This window comes from Lagenorhynchus albirostris, chromosome 6 (genome assembly GCF_949774975.1).
Source record: "Lagenorhynchus albirostris chromosome 6, mLagAlb1.1, whole genome shotgun sequence".
Classification (NCBI taxonomy): Eukaryota; Metazoa; Chordata; class Mammalia; order Artiodactyla; family Delphinidae; genus Lagenorhynchus; species Lagenorhynchus albirostris.
This window is the reverse complement of record NC_083100.1, coordinates 16,577,560-16,595,001: the sequence shown is the minus strand read 5'-3', so window position 1 is coordinate 16,595,001 and position 17,442 is coordinate 16,577,560. Positions and strand designations below refer to the sequence as shown.

At 39.3% G+C, this 17,442-nt stretch overlaps 1 protein-coding gene across 1 annotated transcript in view; it reads right to left on the bottom strand.

The window, feature by feature from the left end:
• Positions 1-1,695: 1,695 nt before the first annotated feature.
• The window catches only part of EPHA4 (EPH receptor A4), a 146,479-nt gene continuing 130,732 nt past the window's right edge, over positions 1,696-17,442 (bottom strand). The window contains exons 14-18 of the mRNA XM_060151999.1: positions 17,218-17,367; positions 13,538-13,731; positions 10,106-10,261; positions 8,871-9,769; positions 1,696-4,216 (exon numbers count right to left, since the gene is read on the bottom strand). Of these exons, the coding sequence (XP_060007982.1) occupies positions 9,655-9,769; positions 10,106-10,261; positions 13,538-13,731; positions 17,218-17,367 (615 nt within the window). The 3' untranslated portion in view covers positions 1,696-4,216; positions 8,871-9,654. The remainder of the gene's footprint in view (positions 4,217-8,870; positions 9,770-10,105; positions 10,262-13,537; positions 13,732-17,217; positions 17,368-17,442) is intronic.

Genomic DNA, 17,442 nt, shown 5'->3' with positions numbered 1-17,442 from the left:
GGCTGTGATGTGAGCTGGAAATAAAACTTTAGTGTTTTCACCGCTGAGAATATAGGGTCAGAAGCTAGCTTGCACTACACTGAAATAAATCTCATAATTATTAAGATTACATGTGGCAATTTTGACACCACTCTACCAGCTCATTCTAGAAAATGTAGAGGAAAATACCGACAATGTGATGGTCAATTTTATGTGTCAAACTGATAGGCCATGGGGTGCCCAGGTTAAACATCATTTCTGGGTGTGCCTGTGAGGGTGTTTTCAGTTGAGATTAGCATTTGAATCAGTGGACTCAGCAGCTTGCCCTCCCCACTGTGGGTCCGCATCACCCAGTATGTTAGGATATAGATGGAGGAATCCCCACCCCGCCCCTTTTTCCCTGCCTCACTGTTTGAGCTGAGACATTTCATCTCATTTTCTCCTGCCCTTGGATAAGGATTTACCATTGGCTTGACTGGTCCTCAGACCTCTGGACTTGGGCTGAATTACACCTCTGGCCTTCCTGGGTATCCAGTTTTCAGATTGTGGAACTTTTCATTCTCCATAAGTTTGTGAGCCATTTCCTCATAAAGAGTGTCTTTATATACTTACATCTTTATATCTCCATATATAGATAGAGAGACATCTCCTATTAGCTATTTCTCTGGAGAATCACAGTTGCTTTTCCATCTCGCTGAACAAATTGGGGAGAAAATGTCAAGCCTAGTCTCTTTCCAATCACAAATACGTTGTCAGCTACTCTACACATCAATATAGCTGATTCTAGAGAGGTGTTTCAGTAAGAAATAAACACGAAATAACCAGATGTCACCCAGATTCATTTCAAGGCCCATGTTTTAAAATGTTCCTGGTAACACTAAAAGGCATGCCCCACTCTCTGAAGCTAGCTGCACTTAAGTGCTTTAATTTATTATAGTAAGTCTTCGAGTCTCATTTCCAATTAACAAAGGCTTAGCCAATGGTAGCTTATTGAATGAAATAATGTGGAGAGCATGCATTCTTAAAACTGTGGCCTTTAATATTTTCGTATCCTACACCAATGTAAGATTTGATAAAATTTATTAACTTTCTCCCCGTCAAACCACATATATAATCATTAACAACTGCACCATGTTTTAAGAAAACTTTTCGACACCTTGGATCTCCAGTGGTGTATGGTCAAGGGTCCATGGATCCTGGATTAAAAGCTCATGGTAGGGACGCGTAGCTAGCCACCTGGATCAGTAGCAACGGTGTTAGAGTGGGTGTAGGATTGGGAATGTTAAAGACAGCTTGTATCCTCAGAAGAGCTACTGTTTGTTGAGTTCTGGCTAGATGCTAGACATTGTACTAACACTTGAATATAGTCTTCATAAAAGCTCTTGGCATTGTAATTGCCATTCTACAAAGAAACGGGCACAGGGAAATTCAGAAACTTGCCCTAGATTGTATGATGAGTAAGAGGTGGAGACTGAATTCTAACCAAAGTTCAGTCTTAATTACAGTGGGATACAGGATCTCACGGAATCTAAGTTAGATTTGCTAATACGTTGTTCTCAAGGGCGAGGACCATTTAGAAATCAACGCTTTTCATTCTCTAAATAAGCAAAATTAGAATTGAAGATTTTGTGTTCTAACCAAATGACAACAAGCGATTAATTTAGACACACGATGCATGTGGCAAAAGTTGTTGAAAAGAGACAACTAGATTCCACGTTTGTATACGGCAACTACTTTATTATTTTCAAATGCAAACTCTTTGCATTTAGTTTGCTATTTTACAATTTTACAAACTAGGTATAAAAGACCATAAATAAATGACATAAGTTATGTGTACCTAAAGTTCATGAAGGGAAAACAAAATACCTTGACAAATTAAAACAAAATAGAAAAATCTCTATAACTCAAGAGATCGCTCAAATTTTGGAACATGTCTGAACCAAGCATTGTTCTGTTAATTTCTTCTTCAGTATGAACTAAATTATAATATGCCTTATACATTCTAATTTTAACCACAGTCCTTGCATATTCCAACATGCTTGGAGTGATACAAAAAATAAATGCACTCTTCAGTGTGTACCAATGCTTGACGTTGTTTGGAGAATGTTAAAGAAGTGAAAATATTGCTTCTAGAACTTTCTTTTACTTGTCAGAATTTAAGTGTCTTCAGACAAATATTGAGGCTATAAGTGTGTATGGATTAATACACATATCCTTCACAGATTGAATACAAGAGGTCTCAAAAACACACACCAGCAGTGTAGTGAGCATAACTTTTCTTTAAAAGAACTTTTTAAAACACACCGAAACATTTCATTCTTAAGATTGTTAAAAATAATTTGGGGGCCAGCAAACAAACACATGGTGAAGCTACTTGATTTGGTGCAGGGGAACAGCTTAATGCTGCCTCATGATTTAGCATCTGAGTATGACTTAGCATCTGAGCTCACTAGGGCAGCATTCATTCCTGGGGCTAAATACAGCACCTGAAGTTGGTCTCCTGCCCTGACCTCCGGGGAAAGAAAACCCACTCAAGAGATTCAACCTCATTTCTTCATACATATTTTTTCAGGCATCAATGCATAGGCACATCCCTTTAGAAATATATTAAAGTCCCCCAAAAGGGGTGAATTAACTGTGTCACTCTGGCATAGTCATGAGAATACAATGCCATACACCCTGTCAGAATGTAATAAATATTTATTGATGATTTTCTCTACTTATCCAACAATATAAGGTTTGGAATCTTTTTTTTTCCCCCATTTTTCCCTGATTTGATGTTATAGCTTATATAAATGGCCACAGTTTCTGCAACCATAGCTTAGAATGAGCAAGGCAGCCACTCCGATTATGAAAATTGGCAGTATGTTGGCTGGATTTTGGTATACATTATCAGATCAAAACTGAATCTTCACACACTGGACCTCAGATTCCGGAAGGCTGATGCACTTTTGAGGGCCACAGAAGTTACCTGCATATTCATAACAGTCGAACTTTCCGTGTAAATTGGGAACCTGAAGTTGCTTGAGGCCATTTCATCCCTACTATGCCAACCTCAAGAGTCACTGGCATGTATTTTTCTGTGATATTGGGAGACAAAGTATTAATCCAGGACACATCATCTCAAAGCCGACACACACGTCTACGTTCATCTCCAAAAGTATATGAATTGCATATATTTGTTCGCATTCAACACGTCCATTTATGCAGGAAAACAAAGGCTACTTGTATTCCATTTGGGGTTACTAGACAAATTCCATCCCCTTCTCTCCCTCCACCAAGGAACTGGTGATTCAGATGAGGAGTTCAATCAGCATTCGTGAGTTTGATGATGGGTTGTCACCTGAATGGATCTATATTCAAAAATCACTCCACCGCTAAGGTGAAAATGCCTCTGTCCAAAGCTGTAGGATGACTTACTAAGGTTAGCATGGCTGCTACAAAATACACTTATAGATACAGGACATTTAACACTTCCGGGTTGTCCTTCTAAGGGGATGGGGCACGGTTTCCAGGCCCACTATCTCACGTGGCTCTTCAACTCAGAACTGGTGGCAAACCAGACTTCTCCACGTGTAGCATTCCGCAACATTCACAGGCAGGTCTAAGCATGAGGTTATATACTCACACACACGTACACACGCGTACACACACACACACACCTATGTACACACATCAAAAGAGATAGTCAGCTCATATTTAGTCTAGGAAAAAAATATATTTATATCACTGCGATGGCACACCCTGGGTAAAACGTTACTTCAGCAATGCATATCGTAGGCAGCTCACGGGAACTGGCTTCGTTTTGTGTAGTGGCACCGGACCTGGTGTCCGTGGTAAAAGCTGTAGCCTTCGGTCGCTTGCTGCCACACCAATGCAGCAGGGACATACAGAAATGAGCTATGGAAATACATATAAATAAAACCAAAGGAGCTGGGGAACAGGGGCTCTGCAGAGCTGGTGCTGCCAGACAGGACATTCCTCAGTGCAAATGGAGAACAGATGCTGAAGCTTGAATGTTTGCCATTCCTTTCACCGGGAAAGGGGATTTGAAAGTCAGAAATGTATTCTTTTCAGGAATGAGTGTTGTTTCATCAGCGTCTTTGCTCCAGAACTGGCATAGTAGAAGCAGAAGAAACACGTTTAGGAGGAACTGAGGAGGGTGTGTTCTGTTTGCTTCTGCGGGCTTTGTAATCAAAAGGAAGGGCTGTGAGGCCAAGATAGCAGAATGTACTCCCTGGAGAGAAAAGAACAAGACTTCAGACAAAACATCAACCTATCTCGCCAGCCAGTTGTCAACCCGTATAAGTACAGAGAAGGCAGGATGGCTCGGTAAGGAGTCCAGGGAGAAGATCATAGATTCTTACTTTCCTCCTCTGAAAAAATGATAACTATAATAATAAAAATGTTTATTAACAGCTTCATTATTATAACTCAGAGTAAGATACTATTCATATCCTTATTATATGGATGAGGATACGGAAACAGAGAGAGGTTAAAAAACCTGCTTGTGTTTGTACATTCTGAAGTAGCAGAGCTGGGATTAGAATCCATACAGTCAGTGTACAGCCAAGCTTTACCCACTATGGAAACAGCCTTTCTTTGAAATAAAAATTCTGAACTGTTATGGTTCATCTGTGCAAGAAGGGCTTAGAGCTGCTGAAAGGATGCAAATGCTACTACTCTAAAAAGTCAGTTGTTCCAAAGAGGGAAATTGTGTATTTTAGGGACACATCTGGAAACATCCCAATCCACCAATATTCAACAATATAATTGAAAAAATGCCAGCTACGAAATAAAAAGCATTGGATGTTTTTCGTAAAGAGAAAGTAACTTCTAACGAATGGGAGTATCTAATTAGTAAAGGATCCGTGCAATCTGCATATAACAGGTAGAGAGAGGGAACCCGGGGCCATGGGCACAGTGAGGGAGGTCTTGGGGACTGAAGTCCACCAAGAGACAGTCGCAGCCGCCCCATCAGCCTAGATTCTAACAAGGCTGGCACAATGCAATGGAACCACTGTCCTCTCATTCATCAAATAATCAACTCAAGCCAAAAGAAGCAACTCCTCTTCTTTCCTTTTGATAACTTTCCATCAATGTTGCTCTTGGACTATATCTTCCACCACAGTGGCCGTGTTTAGCAGTTGGTGGCCTCAAGTGTAGAGCAAAAATTCAGACCAAAGTGCATCTTATTACAGATAATTTTCCTTATTTTATCAAACCAATTTATCTGCTCGTTTTGTATATGTGCGTTGTTTATTGTGTGAGGGAGATATATCAAATTTAGTTTCTTGGAGGTAAATGACCATTACTTAGACTTGTAGAAAATACTTTAGTCTACTTGGAGAAAGTAATAAAATTTTTGTATAAAATATTCAGATAGACATTACTTCGTAAGCAACTTAAAATTATAAATGTGGGTAAGGACATAACTACCAAGGTCTTCAGGTAGTCATTTGTAAACATCATGCATTTTTGACAATTATGAAAAAAAATGAAAGAAAAAGGATCAGATCTATTTTTCCAACTCTTCTCTGGAAATCAGTACTCTATCGAACATAGTATTTTAAACCTGAACGTGCAGGGATGCCATCAGACAGACATGTATTTACATGAAAGACAAAGTGAACACAAATTTGACCTTAGAGACTCTGAAGGAGAATAACCAACTCCATATGGATATACACACTTTTTGAAGGTGATTTTCTTTTGCTACTTAGAGGAGAAAGGGTCATCTCAAAAACATGCTTGTCCCGTTTGTGTCTGACAACTCCCTTCTTCACTAAATGCCTGGATATAAATATATTTGTAATAGTCAGTGGGATATTTGGATACTCAGTGCGTATATGAAAAAAGTGTGGGAATGTGGAGGCTTGTATCTAGTTGATGTCAGAATAAAAGGGAGAAAAATAAACCTTTTCTTCCTTGAATTCAAGCAACCCCTTTATCGTGAGGAATTGCTTGAACAGAGACCAGACAAAGCATGTGGTCTGTGTGGGATCAGGAGTGAAAGATGTGACTTTCATGGTGACTAAATAAACAAAAGCTTTGTTCCTTTGAGTCAGTCACGAACACATCAAAGTGTCTTTATCATGCAGTTCTTTTCATTGCAATGGGGTCTTACTTGTACATTTCACTCTTCCCAATTATAAAATAACAATTTCATACATTTCAAGGCTAAATAATACAGGAGTGATTTGATAGGTGTACCACCTTCTGTATAGATACACATCTACCCCCAAACCCTCATACATCCATTGAAAGTGAAGAAGCTTCATCTGGATAGCTCCCTACCGCTGCACTTCATTTCACCCCGCTCTGGCCCGCTGCAATAAAACGTTTGGGTTCACAAGTGAAAGATGGGTGAATAACACTTGGGAAACCTTGGAGGAAGAGTACTCCTTTCTTCTGTGAAGTTCAGTGTGTTCTACATAGGAGTAGTTCATATACACAACACCACCATGTGTTAGGAAAGGTGTTATTGTTAAAGTGTCATTATCGCTAATTTACAGGTGGAGGAACTGAGTTATAAAGAAACACAGAGTGAACTTCCCACTGTCAACATCTCGGTTGGTTTTGGAATCCAAGCTGTCTGGATGCCAGAGTCTGGCTCCACACCCTGGGAAACAATACAAATTCCTGTTGTCCTCACATCTCTCTTTCAACGTGCATGACTTCCTGGAAGCAGTGGAGTTCCACTTTTACTGCTACTGGATATTATTTTAGTCACATAGAAAGCCTTTTTTTGGTCTTTCCATTGGCCTGGACTCTAACTCAGACAATGTGTAAAAATTAAGATTCAGAAAGCCATCTCTGAATGAATTTCATATTCCACCTTTTCCTCAGTTCTCAACTGAATATTTCATTTGCAGAGATACCTGCTAAGATGTAACAAACCCACTCCAACACCGTACGTTACATTAACATGTTAGGACATCTTAGAATTGACACACTCTCTTTTTAAAAACGCTCTGCTTTGACTATGTTCAATGTTTAGAAAAATACCTCAAGTCTTAAGCTGTTAATTGTAAGAAAGCAAAACTTTTAATTATTCAATGTGTGCAAGGTAACATTCTCTTTTTACTCACAAGATAACACTATAATGCTACCTTATTTGAATTGGACTGTGGGGACTGAAAACAGAATATCCCACAGCTTTACAGAAGGAAAAAAAATAAATTTTTTAAAAGCAAGCGAACCTCCCCAACATTTGTCAACTTACAAGTTAAAACATGTTAAAACATGAATATCGAGAACTCCCCGACTTCAGCAAAAGCGGTGATAAAACAGAAATTCTTGGAGAAGTTTAAAAAACAAATTTCACATTCCTTCTGAACAGAAAAGTTTTCACAACTAATGTTGCAAAAAGGTTTTTACTGAACTGTCATGATTTGACAGCATCAAATTTAACATTCCTTGCTCTATAAGGATAAAACCAAGGGGGGAGAAAGGTCATTAAAATCAGCCAAGCTTTTCTTTAAAAGTGATAAAAATGGAAGAGTTAAAAATGTGTCCAGTCAAAAAAGTTAGGCTATTTGCTTCTAGGAATGAACAGAGTCATTTAAATTCACGTGTTTTAAGAAGAAATTCCGGGATTAAAATAGAAGTACCTAAGGCTAATGGGCTTGATGGATGAAAAGCCTATGTTTTTAGTAGGTCACTTTCTGATAATGAGTCAGTCAAGGTGACCTCCAAGTCTCACCATTGACATCTAGGTAAATCCTCCTTGGCTGACCCAGTTTGGTACAGGGGCTACTGGAGCAGGACAGGAACACTCCTGGGCATGTATCCGGAAAAACCACACTTTGAAAAGATACAGGCACCCAACGTTCATTGCAGCACTATTTACAATAGCCAAGACATGGAAGCAACCTTAAATGTCCATCGATAGAGAAACGGATAAAGAAGATGTGGTGTGTGTATATATATATATACATATATACACACACACAGTGGAATATTACTTAGCCATAAAGAGAATAAAATAATGCCATTTGCAGCAATATTGATGGACCTAGAGATTATCATACTAAGTGAAGTAAGTCAGAGAAAGACAAATACCATATGATATCGCTTATATGTGGAATCTAAAAAAATGATACAAATGAACTTATTTATAAAACAGAAACAGACTCACAGACTTCAAAAACAAACTTATGGTTACCAAAGGGGAAAGGGGTGGGGGAGGGATAAATTAGGAGGCTGGGATTAACATATACACACTACTGTATATAAAACAGATAACCAACAAGGACCTACTGTATAGCACAGGGAACTCTACTCAGTATTCTGTAATAACCTCTGTGGGAAAAGAATCTGAAAAACAGTGGATATATGTATATGTATAACTGAATCACTTTGCTGTACACCTGAAACTAACACAACATTGTACATCAACTATACTCCAATATAAAATAAAAGTTAAATTAAAAAAAAAGAAGGAAAAAAAATGAAACTCATGGAAAGACCCTCCAGTACTCCTTAACTGAAGCAAATTCTCCAAAGAATGGGGCACGTGCATGACCCAACAAGGTTAGAGGTTACTACCCAGTACCCCAGAGATGCTCAGTAGGCATCTGTGGCAGGAATGAAGGGCACCAAAGGACAAGAGGACCCTCATAGTATGAAAGAAAGCACAGCCAGTGGAGGTCTAGATGCCATCCTGACCTCATATAGTTCCTATTTCACTTCTTCCTGGAAGAACAGTAGAGAAGCCATACTGCTTTGGGTCTCCTCTCCCAATGTCAAGAGGACTGAAATCTTAAAAAAAAAACCCAAACTACCTGATAGCCATGAAAGATATTTACTGCTCAGTGTTTCAAATAAGAAAGTTTCAAAAAAAAAAGCTTTCATTGGAGAAGCACTCATTGCTGGTTCTTTTGCCTTACCTTGTAGATTTGGGTTTGCTTCTTTAAAGGAGGAAAGTATGAAACTTCCCTACACAAGATTGTCACAATCCACTATCCATAAGGTAGTTACGGTAAGTCTGTAGAGTCCCCAGGTAAGACTTATATGGCACAAAGAAACAGACCTCGTTTGTCCAGGTAGGGGGTATGGTGCTTGGGTTTTATTATTATTATTATTATTTTAAAATCCGCTTTCCTTTTCTCTCCAGCCCCACGTGTCTGCATAATCCACCAGGTGGCCCGAGCACCAAGCGGCAACACTGTGAGTCACGTGACGTTCACCTAGGTTTTATCCCCGGTACGAACCAAGCCTTAAACGTTTAACTGAGTCCTTCAAAAATGGACATGGTCTTCATTCCAGTGAAAGAAGGATGGACTGTAATTTATGCCACAAACAAAACACTACGGTTGTAATTCCAAATGGAGAGAAGATCAAGGATGTCTTGGAGAAGCTCAGTGTCTGGCAGCAAATACGGCATTGAAACCGGAGGCGGTGTTCTATTTATATAGGTACATGTATTTTACAAATTGGTGACGGATGGATGGACTTCTGAGAAACAATTTGTTCCAGGTCTAATTCAAATGATGGTTGTCATTTCTGTAAGCCCCACAGTTTCAGCAATCTGTACACCAAGCAACACTGCAGATATTTTTTTTTCTTTAATTTCAGAGGGCGAAGACGAAGTAAAAAAAGTGCAGTTCTTCAATTAAAGTGCATGGATGAGGTAAACTAATTTCAAGAGTTTTGAGTTTATTCAATACTGGCTCAGACTGGAACCATTCTGCCGTGTATCTGCTGCATTTGGGTTCTCATTGCCTGGACACTGCTCAAGATCTTATTCTGGTGTGTGATAGCTGTGATGCCAATTCTGGCCAGGTCACTGTAAGTAGGGGGAGAAAAAAGTGGGAGAGGAAAACGTGATGAGGGCTGAGAATCTCTTTTCTGGGCTTCATGCAGACATGCATTTGAATCAGCCACAGTTAATACAGCACAACAAGGCAGGTGTATTAAAATGTTTAATTAAGCAACTGAATGCAACAATGTAGGTGCTTTATAGAGGCTGTGCAAAATTACACTCAGTCAATCAAAATGAAAGGCATTCCAGTTTTCTTTTCTTTTAAAAAATGAGTAGGATGCTTATGCAGCTCAAAGCAAAAGAAGCAAAATACTATGAAATCTAGATTTACCCTTTTGTGTTACATCGCTGAGTACTTACTCCTGGTTCATGTGCACTACAGCCTCTAGTGTGGTATAACCAGCAGCAGTGAAGTTATCCTTATACCGGTCCATTTTAATGGCCTGGAGCCAATCGCCCACCGATACCACGGTGGAGAATTCAGGGGAGCTTGGATCCAACAAGGCAGTGTTAGGTCTGGAAATGGAACGAGCAAGTGTAGACAGACAAGAATTATTAGAGAGACAGCCTGACCCAGAAGTCAAATGGTCTAAGACAGGCGAGGGGAACCGAAGCACCAAGAATGGGCTGTAGATGGAATCACCAACGTCAAATGTCATCATGTGATTTTTCGCCCCTAATTTCATAAGGCTGCAAAAGCATGTCTCAATCACCCTATTTGTTCTTAACTTCACTTCCCACATTTGTTTTATGTGGACCTCTTAATGCATTAAGGATCAGAGCAGGTCTTTTAACATCCTAGCCTGTGGTAAAGATTGGGGGAGCCCTTGTGGCTGAAACCAGCTCAGTCTTTGAAGGAAGGGTCCAGTCCCTGCCAGCATTGAATATCACAGACTTTAGTTCAGCAACTATGGAAACCCTAGTGAAGGATGAGTAAGGAAAACTGTGAGCTTGCAACCTGCCAGACTTGATGGAAGCAGAGAAAACAGCGAGAGTTCAAGTCCAGCATGCTTCCAGCCAGGTTTGCAGGCAGGCTCAGTGCATTCAAACAAACTTGGGACAGCAGGGAGTTAATCCTCTCTTTAATCAATGCAGCCTGACCAGCACGTGTGCCAAGACTGGCAGGAAGAATGGCCACTTTGATCACTGTTTGGATTGTGGAATGTGCTTCTCGTTTTCCCTTGCTGGGGCTCCTAAAAGAATCATTTCAACAAATTCCAAGCACTTCTTATTAACTTATTTATTAGTTGATGCATTTCTCAGGCCAGGTGTTTTACATTAGATCACTGTCAAGAGGGACTAGAGTTCAAGGCAAGTATTCTGTCATCCCTCATGATATTGATACACAATAAATAATGTATTTCTGGGAAGTATTTATTAAGAGAATTATAGTAATCTTCATCTCAAACTACATAATAATCATAAGGTAGACATTAACAGGGTATTTTATACCACCTTTATTATAATTACCTGTATAGCAACCTTGCTACTTGTTAAGTTCTATTTTCTTGAACTCCCTTTCCCTAGAAATTATAGAATGTGGTTGATCTTAACATTTTGACCTGATTTTCACCCTGAGACTACGCTGCTTGAATACGAACATTTAAATCGGAATTATATCATCACTACTGAATTTTCAACCAAAAAAATCCTTTTCTTGTAAAAACAAAATTAAGTCCCTCTAGTGGCTTAACTTTCTACATAGTAGAATTAATCCAATCCATTTTTCATTTTAATTGTTACCTAAATTATCTTGATTCACATTACTTCTTTTTTTATATCGATATGTTAACAAAGACTTGCTTTATCAATCAGTTTTGTGTTCAAATAACAGCTTGTCTTTGTGACCTCTGTTTTTTTGTCCATTATTTCAATTAAATCCGATTTTCTGAGTAAAATACTGCAGATTTTTACGTAAGAATCATCAAGATTTCATTCTTTTCCCAATTTTGAGCCAATAACAAACACTGCCACATAGAATTTTAGATATTAGTGTTGAATGTTTACCAGGAATATGAATGAACAAAAACCAAAAGTTTGCATTTACTTCTAACTTTAAGCCAAAGCATTAACAGGGCCACATGGAGGCTCTAGGTACCTGACAAGGTCAAAATGACCTTAGAATGAAAATACCCTTACTCAGGAATGAAGGAACTCTAAGGGTCATTCCCAAGCTTGTTCTGGAAGTCTTTGTGCTCTTTGTGGAACACTGTGACATTTGCCTAATTTTGTGCTGAATCACATACCATGTTATACTACCTTCCATTATCAGCAAGCAGTAAGAAGCATCAAAGCTCTTAAGTACCGTCAATGAGAAAAATCTAGAAGTGAGAAAAGTGTGCCCAATTTGTTCTGTACTTCGGTGCAAATCACACATTCTACAATGTTAGCAACTGAAGAGTTTATACCAGCAGGAGAAGCCCCAAGTACCAAAGAACCTTCAGACAAAATAACGTGGCATCTGTAGCTGGAGATAAAAAGCTGGAGGAGTTTTGGAATAAAAGAAACGAGCTACACCTGGAAAAGAGGCCTTAGTGCCATCTATTTTCACCCTCCTGGAGAAGAGAAGAACCAAAAATAGACCAGAAATGATGGGGGATTTTATTTTAGGTCACATAGCTACCAGTGGCAGAAGGAAGATGTGAATTCAGCCCGGTGTTATTTCAGGAGAGCACGGTCATTAACTCTTTGTATGGCGGCTAGTGGTACAGGATCTGAAAGCCTGAGAGAACACAGGGTATCTCTGCTGTTCACTCGCAATTCTTTTCCTCACATATGTTAATGGTAAGCGTATTCCTTCTCCTCCAATCTGTAGGCTAAGTTTTCAAGAAAAAGACTGGAGGAGAGCATCCTGGTGCTGGGCCAAGACTGGAAGGGCTTGGATACTATGGGGAAGATGTCTTCCTACCTTTAACTCAGGGTCTTGATGAAAGAGAAGACTTTGAGAAGCACAGATCTGGAGATGAGTAGCTGCCTCTCCTCCTGCGGGCCTGAATCACCTAATCTTATGATGCCTGTCTTCTTAAACCATTTAACTCCTAACAATGGTCAATGGGACTGGTATCTAGGTATCCCGGATCTTATACCAGTAAAGCCCAATTTCCAGGTAGAAAAGTTCCTACTGAATTAATTATAAGACCTGCGGTATCTTTATCTTCTTTCTGGACTGAAATGCTTCTTTTTGCTCTTTTCAATGAAGTAACTACCTATTTTACAGGTGATTCAATCATTTTAGTTTTTAAAACTCTTCTCAAATATTCATCTGCTTGCTTTGTAACTTGATCAGTTTTTATCTTGGTCCTGTTTCCTTCCCCTCTTGAAAGACTCAGCAAAGAGGAACTTTAAGAACTGAAACCCAGGAATCTCTTGCTACAATTCACACTTTATTAAGTCGACTTAAAGATGTCTTCGAATTCTTATTTTTTCCTAACTCCATGTTCCTTCCCCTTTCAAAATATAGCATCTAGTAACCTGACCATCTTCCAAAAGTACATTTCATCCATCTTCCTAAGTTTTCAGGTCCAGCCTCACAAAATAAGCACTTGAGCTATTCCTTTGTTGTTGTTGTTTTAAATTTGTTTTTCTGACTCCTGTTTGAGGCCTGACAAGTACTAGGGTCTTCAAAATGGTGAAAAGAACTACCATAAATACTCAAGGAGGAAGAAGCCACCCAGGCTGCAGACAGCTGTGAAGTGGCCTCTGACTAGAAGGCGGGAATTGAAGTGAGTCGCCACTTGCCTGCCATCTCTGATGTATTCTTTCATACATCAGTATTAAGTAAGCACGGCTGACCTGGAGCTCTCGGTCCCCGTCCTCTTCAAGCTGTTGGGATTGCGGATGAGTTTGTCCAACATGTTGACAATCTGCCCAAATTTAGGCCTGTCGCTTCTCTCCTTCTGCCAACAGTCTAGCATCAGCTGGTGGAGTGCAATGGGGCAGTCCATTGGAGGGGGCAGCCGATAGCCTTCCTCGATGGCCTTAATCACCTATCGAAAAAACAAAACAAAACCAAAAACCCAGAATGGTATGTTACGCTGCCAAGCAAGCTGTTGTTAGAGGTTCACCCTCCTGCTCAGCAAGTTTCCTGTCCATTAAGCTGCCAGCAAGCTTGAGCATGGGAACGGCTCCAATTCTTTCACAGAAGCCAGAGTTGGACCCGAGTATTGCTGGCCACAGGACAGGGAAGCCAGCTGTTGCTATGAGGGGTTCTCAAATGGTAGACAATGCCCATCTGAAACTCCAAAGTGAAGAAGCATCAATGTTCCAAAGTGGTTAGAACCTAATCAGATCAACCACATGGTGTTGGCCTGGCCTCCAGAGACCACAGGGCGATGACCCTCTCATTCTTCTATCAGCTAAACACTCTTAGCAAAAGAGACTCTAGCTTAGTGTTAAAGGCATTCCTTAGGAAGCATTAATAGTTGCCTACAAAACAGAAGTCCCTTTGCATCACTTTAAGCCTCTGTACTCTTACTCAGACAGCTGGTGGGTCAATACCAGAGCCCAACTTCCAGACCTTCCAATCCAGAAGACACTACCTCTCTCAGAAATAGCACATTCCTCAACCCCTCCAGATGCGCAGCCATTTTTAGTTTTGGAAGACCAAAATACACCAGTTTACCAATCCTGTATCTCTTTCTTGGTCTCAGTTGGCTGTCAACTGACCCTGTTAAAGGCGCTCAAAACTAGATTTAAAAATTTTAAAATAATTAACAAAAACCTTCCTTGGGGCATTTATATTTTAAAGACGATCCTTGCACATCTAAGGAAAGAAGTGATAATGATAGGTGATAATTGCCTCCCGCCCAGAGCGGGCCTCCTGCCTAATAAGCCATAAATCATTCCACGGGCTTTCTTCTAATTCTAATTTTTCTAATCTATCTTCACAGGTATTACAGCATTTCTTATTGGCTTTTCTCTAAATCCCCCTTCTTCAGGGTGTGAATTCCAATAACACAATATGATATGACTCATGCCAAATTTAGAAAGGGGAATTACTTCTTAATTTCTTGGCTACTCATAAGCTGGGTTTACGGGTATCCTATGAGATTCTGGAGGTGATTTTCTTTGGGGATTTTTAAAAGTTCTGAATGTTTTAAATCAGTCCTTTTTCTCCCCCTACTAAAATGACAGCTCCTAGTGAGACCACCACTGGCTGCAGCCATCTCAGAGATCATGACAGAGTCCCCCTGAGGCGGGTCTATTCCTGCTCAATGACTGGCCTTCAGGAGAAAATAATCAATTCAGTTGGGTCCAGTTTATATGTACCAGTATAACTGTGGTTCTTTTAACCAGGATACTGTTTCAGTTTAACAATCATCTTGTGATTTATTAAGCCCTCTGAACCCTTTTCTCCCATGTATTTTTTGCCAACCTCCTACTGTATTAGTATTAATTTACTTCTCCTTCTAAGGTAGACTTCTATATGCTATCTAACTGAACGTGATTCTATTTATTTCTGGCAATGACATTAGGTCAGTCTGATCCTCTTTCTTTTCTCTTTCCAGGTGCACGGTGTTGACTCTGGACTTGATGAAAACATTTTACATCGAATTGATGAGAATGCAAGCAACGTTGGGCTGATGCCAGGTTAACACAATTTGTGACAAACCCTCAGACTTCTTAGTATTCTTTCATTAGCTCCCGATCCACTACCAGCTTGGAAGATGGCTTGTGGGTTAACAAAGCATATTTTCTCAGTTTACTGCTGAATGTTTTGCGGGGGGAGAAGGCCGAGGATTAAAACAAACAAAAAACTTGATAAATCTGACATCTTCTTAACAGTTACTTTGACTCCATTCACCATATGCCAAATGAATTCTACCCATGAAAGTAATTCTCCGGTTACATTTCCTGTAGATTCCTGTTCTATACAGACTCCAACGCAGAGACAAATACACGTGAATGATAGATCAATATTATTTGTGGGAGAGAATTGGCTTCAGATGCATTTTCATGGATAAAGGCAGACAACTGAAAGTTTAAACCAACAAAATTATTTTAATATAATATAGAAGCTGTCAAAGCTATAGGTCTGAAAATATTTAGAGTGGGAAAACTGACAACATCTTTAGATATTCTGCTCTTATGAGCATTTGGGACCACTCTCAACTGAAATAAAGAAAAGCTTAAATATCCAATAATCGAATAAGTAAATACAGGCACCACTCCTTCTTCTAGGTTGTTGGTCTTTGTTCCTCTGAATGTCTCTAACTCAAAACCAAATGTTACTATACAAGAAAGGTACCTGATGGTGTCTGCATAATCACATCAAACAATAGATTACACACTGTTCACTCCCATAGTCTGTCTCCAGCCTGTAATTATCTATCAGTTATGCTAGCTGCTGTCTTTCTTGCTATTTGCTATGAACCTTCCTTTATAATTTATAGATACTACAGTGTCAACACTACTGTTCCTTTTATTCTGGTTAGAGAATTCTTTTTGCCCCACTGGACACAGAATGCATCAGCTTCTGCATTGCTCTAAACATTCTCCTACTGATAAGGCAACATCCTATTTCTCGAATGCACCTGGTTTTTCACTTAATTGTCAAGGTTTTGCAACATCCTGCTGTTTCAGGATAAGGCAGATGATCAGGTAACATTCCACATCGGAGAAAATTTTTTAAAAAAACCTTTTTTAAAAATACAATTTTTATTGATAAATTGAATACCACACATTCGTAAACACACTCTATGATAATATTTTGCCTCTCATATAAAAAAATTAGGGAAGTTCAAGAAATGGCCATTTCATGTTGTTCTGATTTCCAACCCTTCTAGAACTAACTAACACCTTCCCAGAATTAGCTAATAAGTGTTCTAGGAAGATTCCCCTCCCCGGTCTAGGTTTGTTTTTTTCCTTTCTCACTGGAGATGTTTGTAATTAAATTCTATTACTCTGGAATCTTATTAGTGTCATTATTGAATGCTTTTCTAAAATTGGAGGCATTGTGGATACTCCCTGACAAAGTAGTCCAGATGGTACATTTAAAGGGATGTGTATAATTTACAAAGGGTCATTTAGTGAAGCTTTATTTTAGAGTCCTCAAGGGGCAAGCTCTAATTACAATTTTGCCAGCTTTAAAATATTCACTAATTTTCTTCCAATAAACCTTTCATGTCAGTTTCATCTCATGTGAGATTTGTGTTTTTCAGATATCCTTGCATTTTCTTAAAATCCAAGGTTTAATTTTATTTCAGTATGGGTTTGAAAGTTAACAAAGTAAAAGTACTGTTCCATATCACTACTCGATCAAGCTATGCACCGATCTATCTATCATCTGTCTCCCATATTATACCATTAAGGCTTTGTAATTTTGGTCCTGGAAATCCAGGACTATAAGTTTTAGCTAGATTACTAGACACATCTGTATTAAGAATTTTAAGTTTAATGTATCATTTCAAGCTCAACACTCACTCCATCATACATTAATGCAAAGACATATCTTTCAGAACATAAAGACTCACATCTTGATTGGACATGTCCCAATAGGGTCTCTCTCCATACGACATCACTTCCCACATGACGATCCCGTAACTCCATACATCACTTGCTGATGTGAATTTACGATAGGCAATTGCTTCTGGTGCAGTCCACCGGATAGGAATCTTGCCACCCTGTGAACATCCAAGCTCTAGGTTATCTCCCAAGTACACTGATGTGCCATTCTAGTTTCTGAATGTTGTTACTGT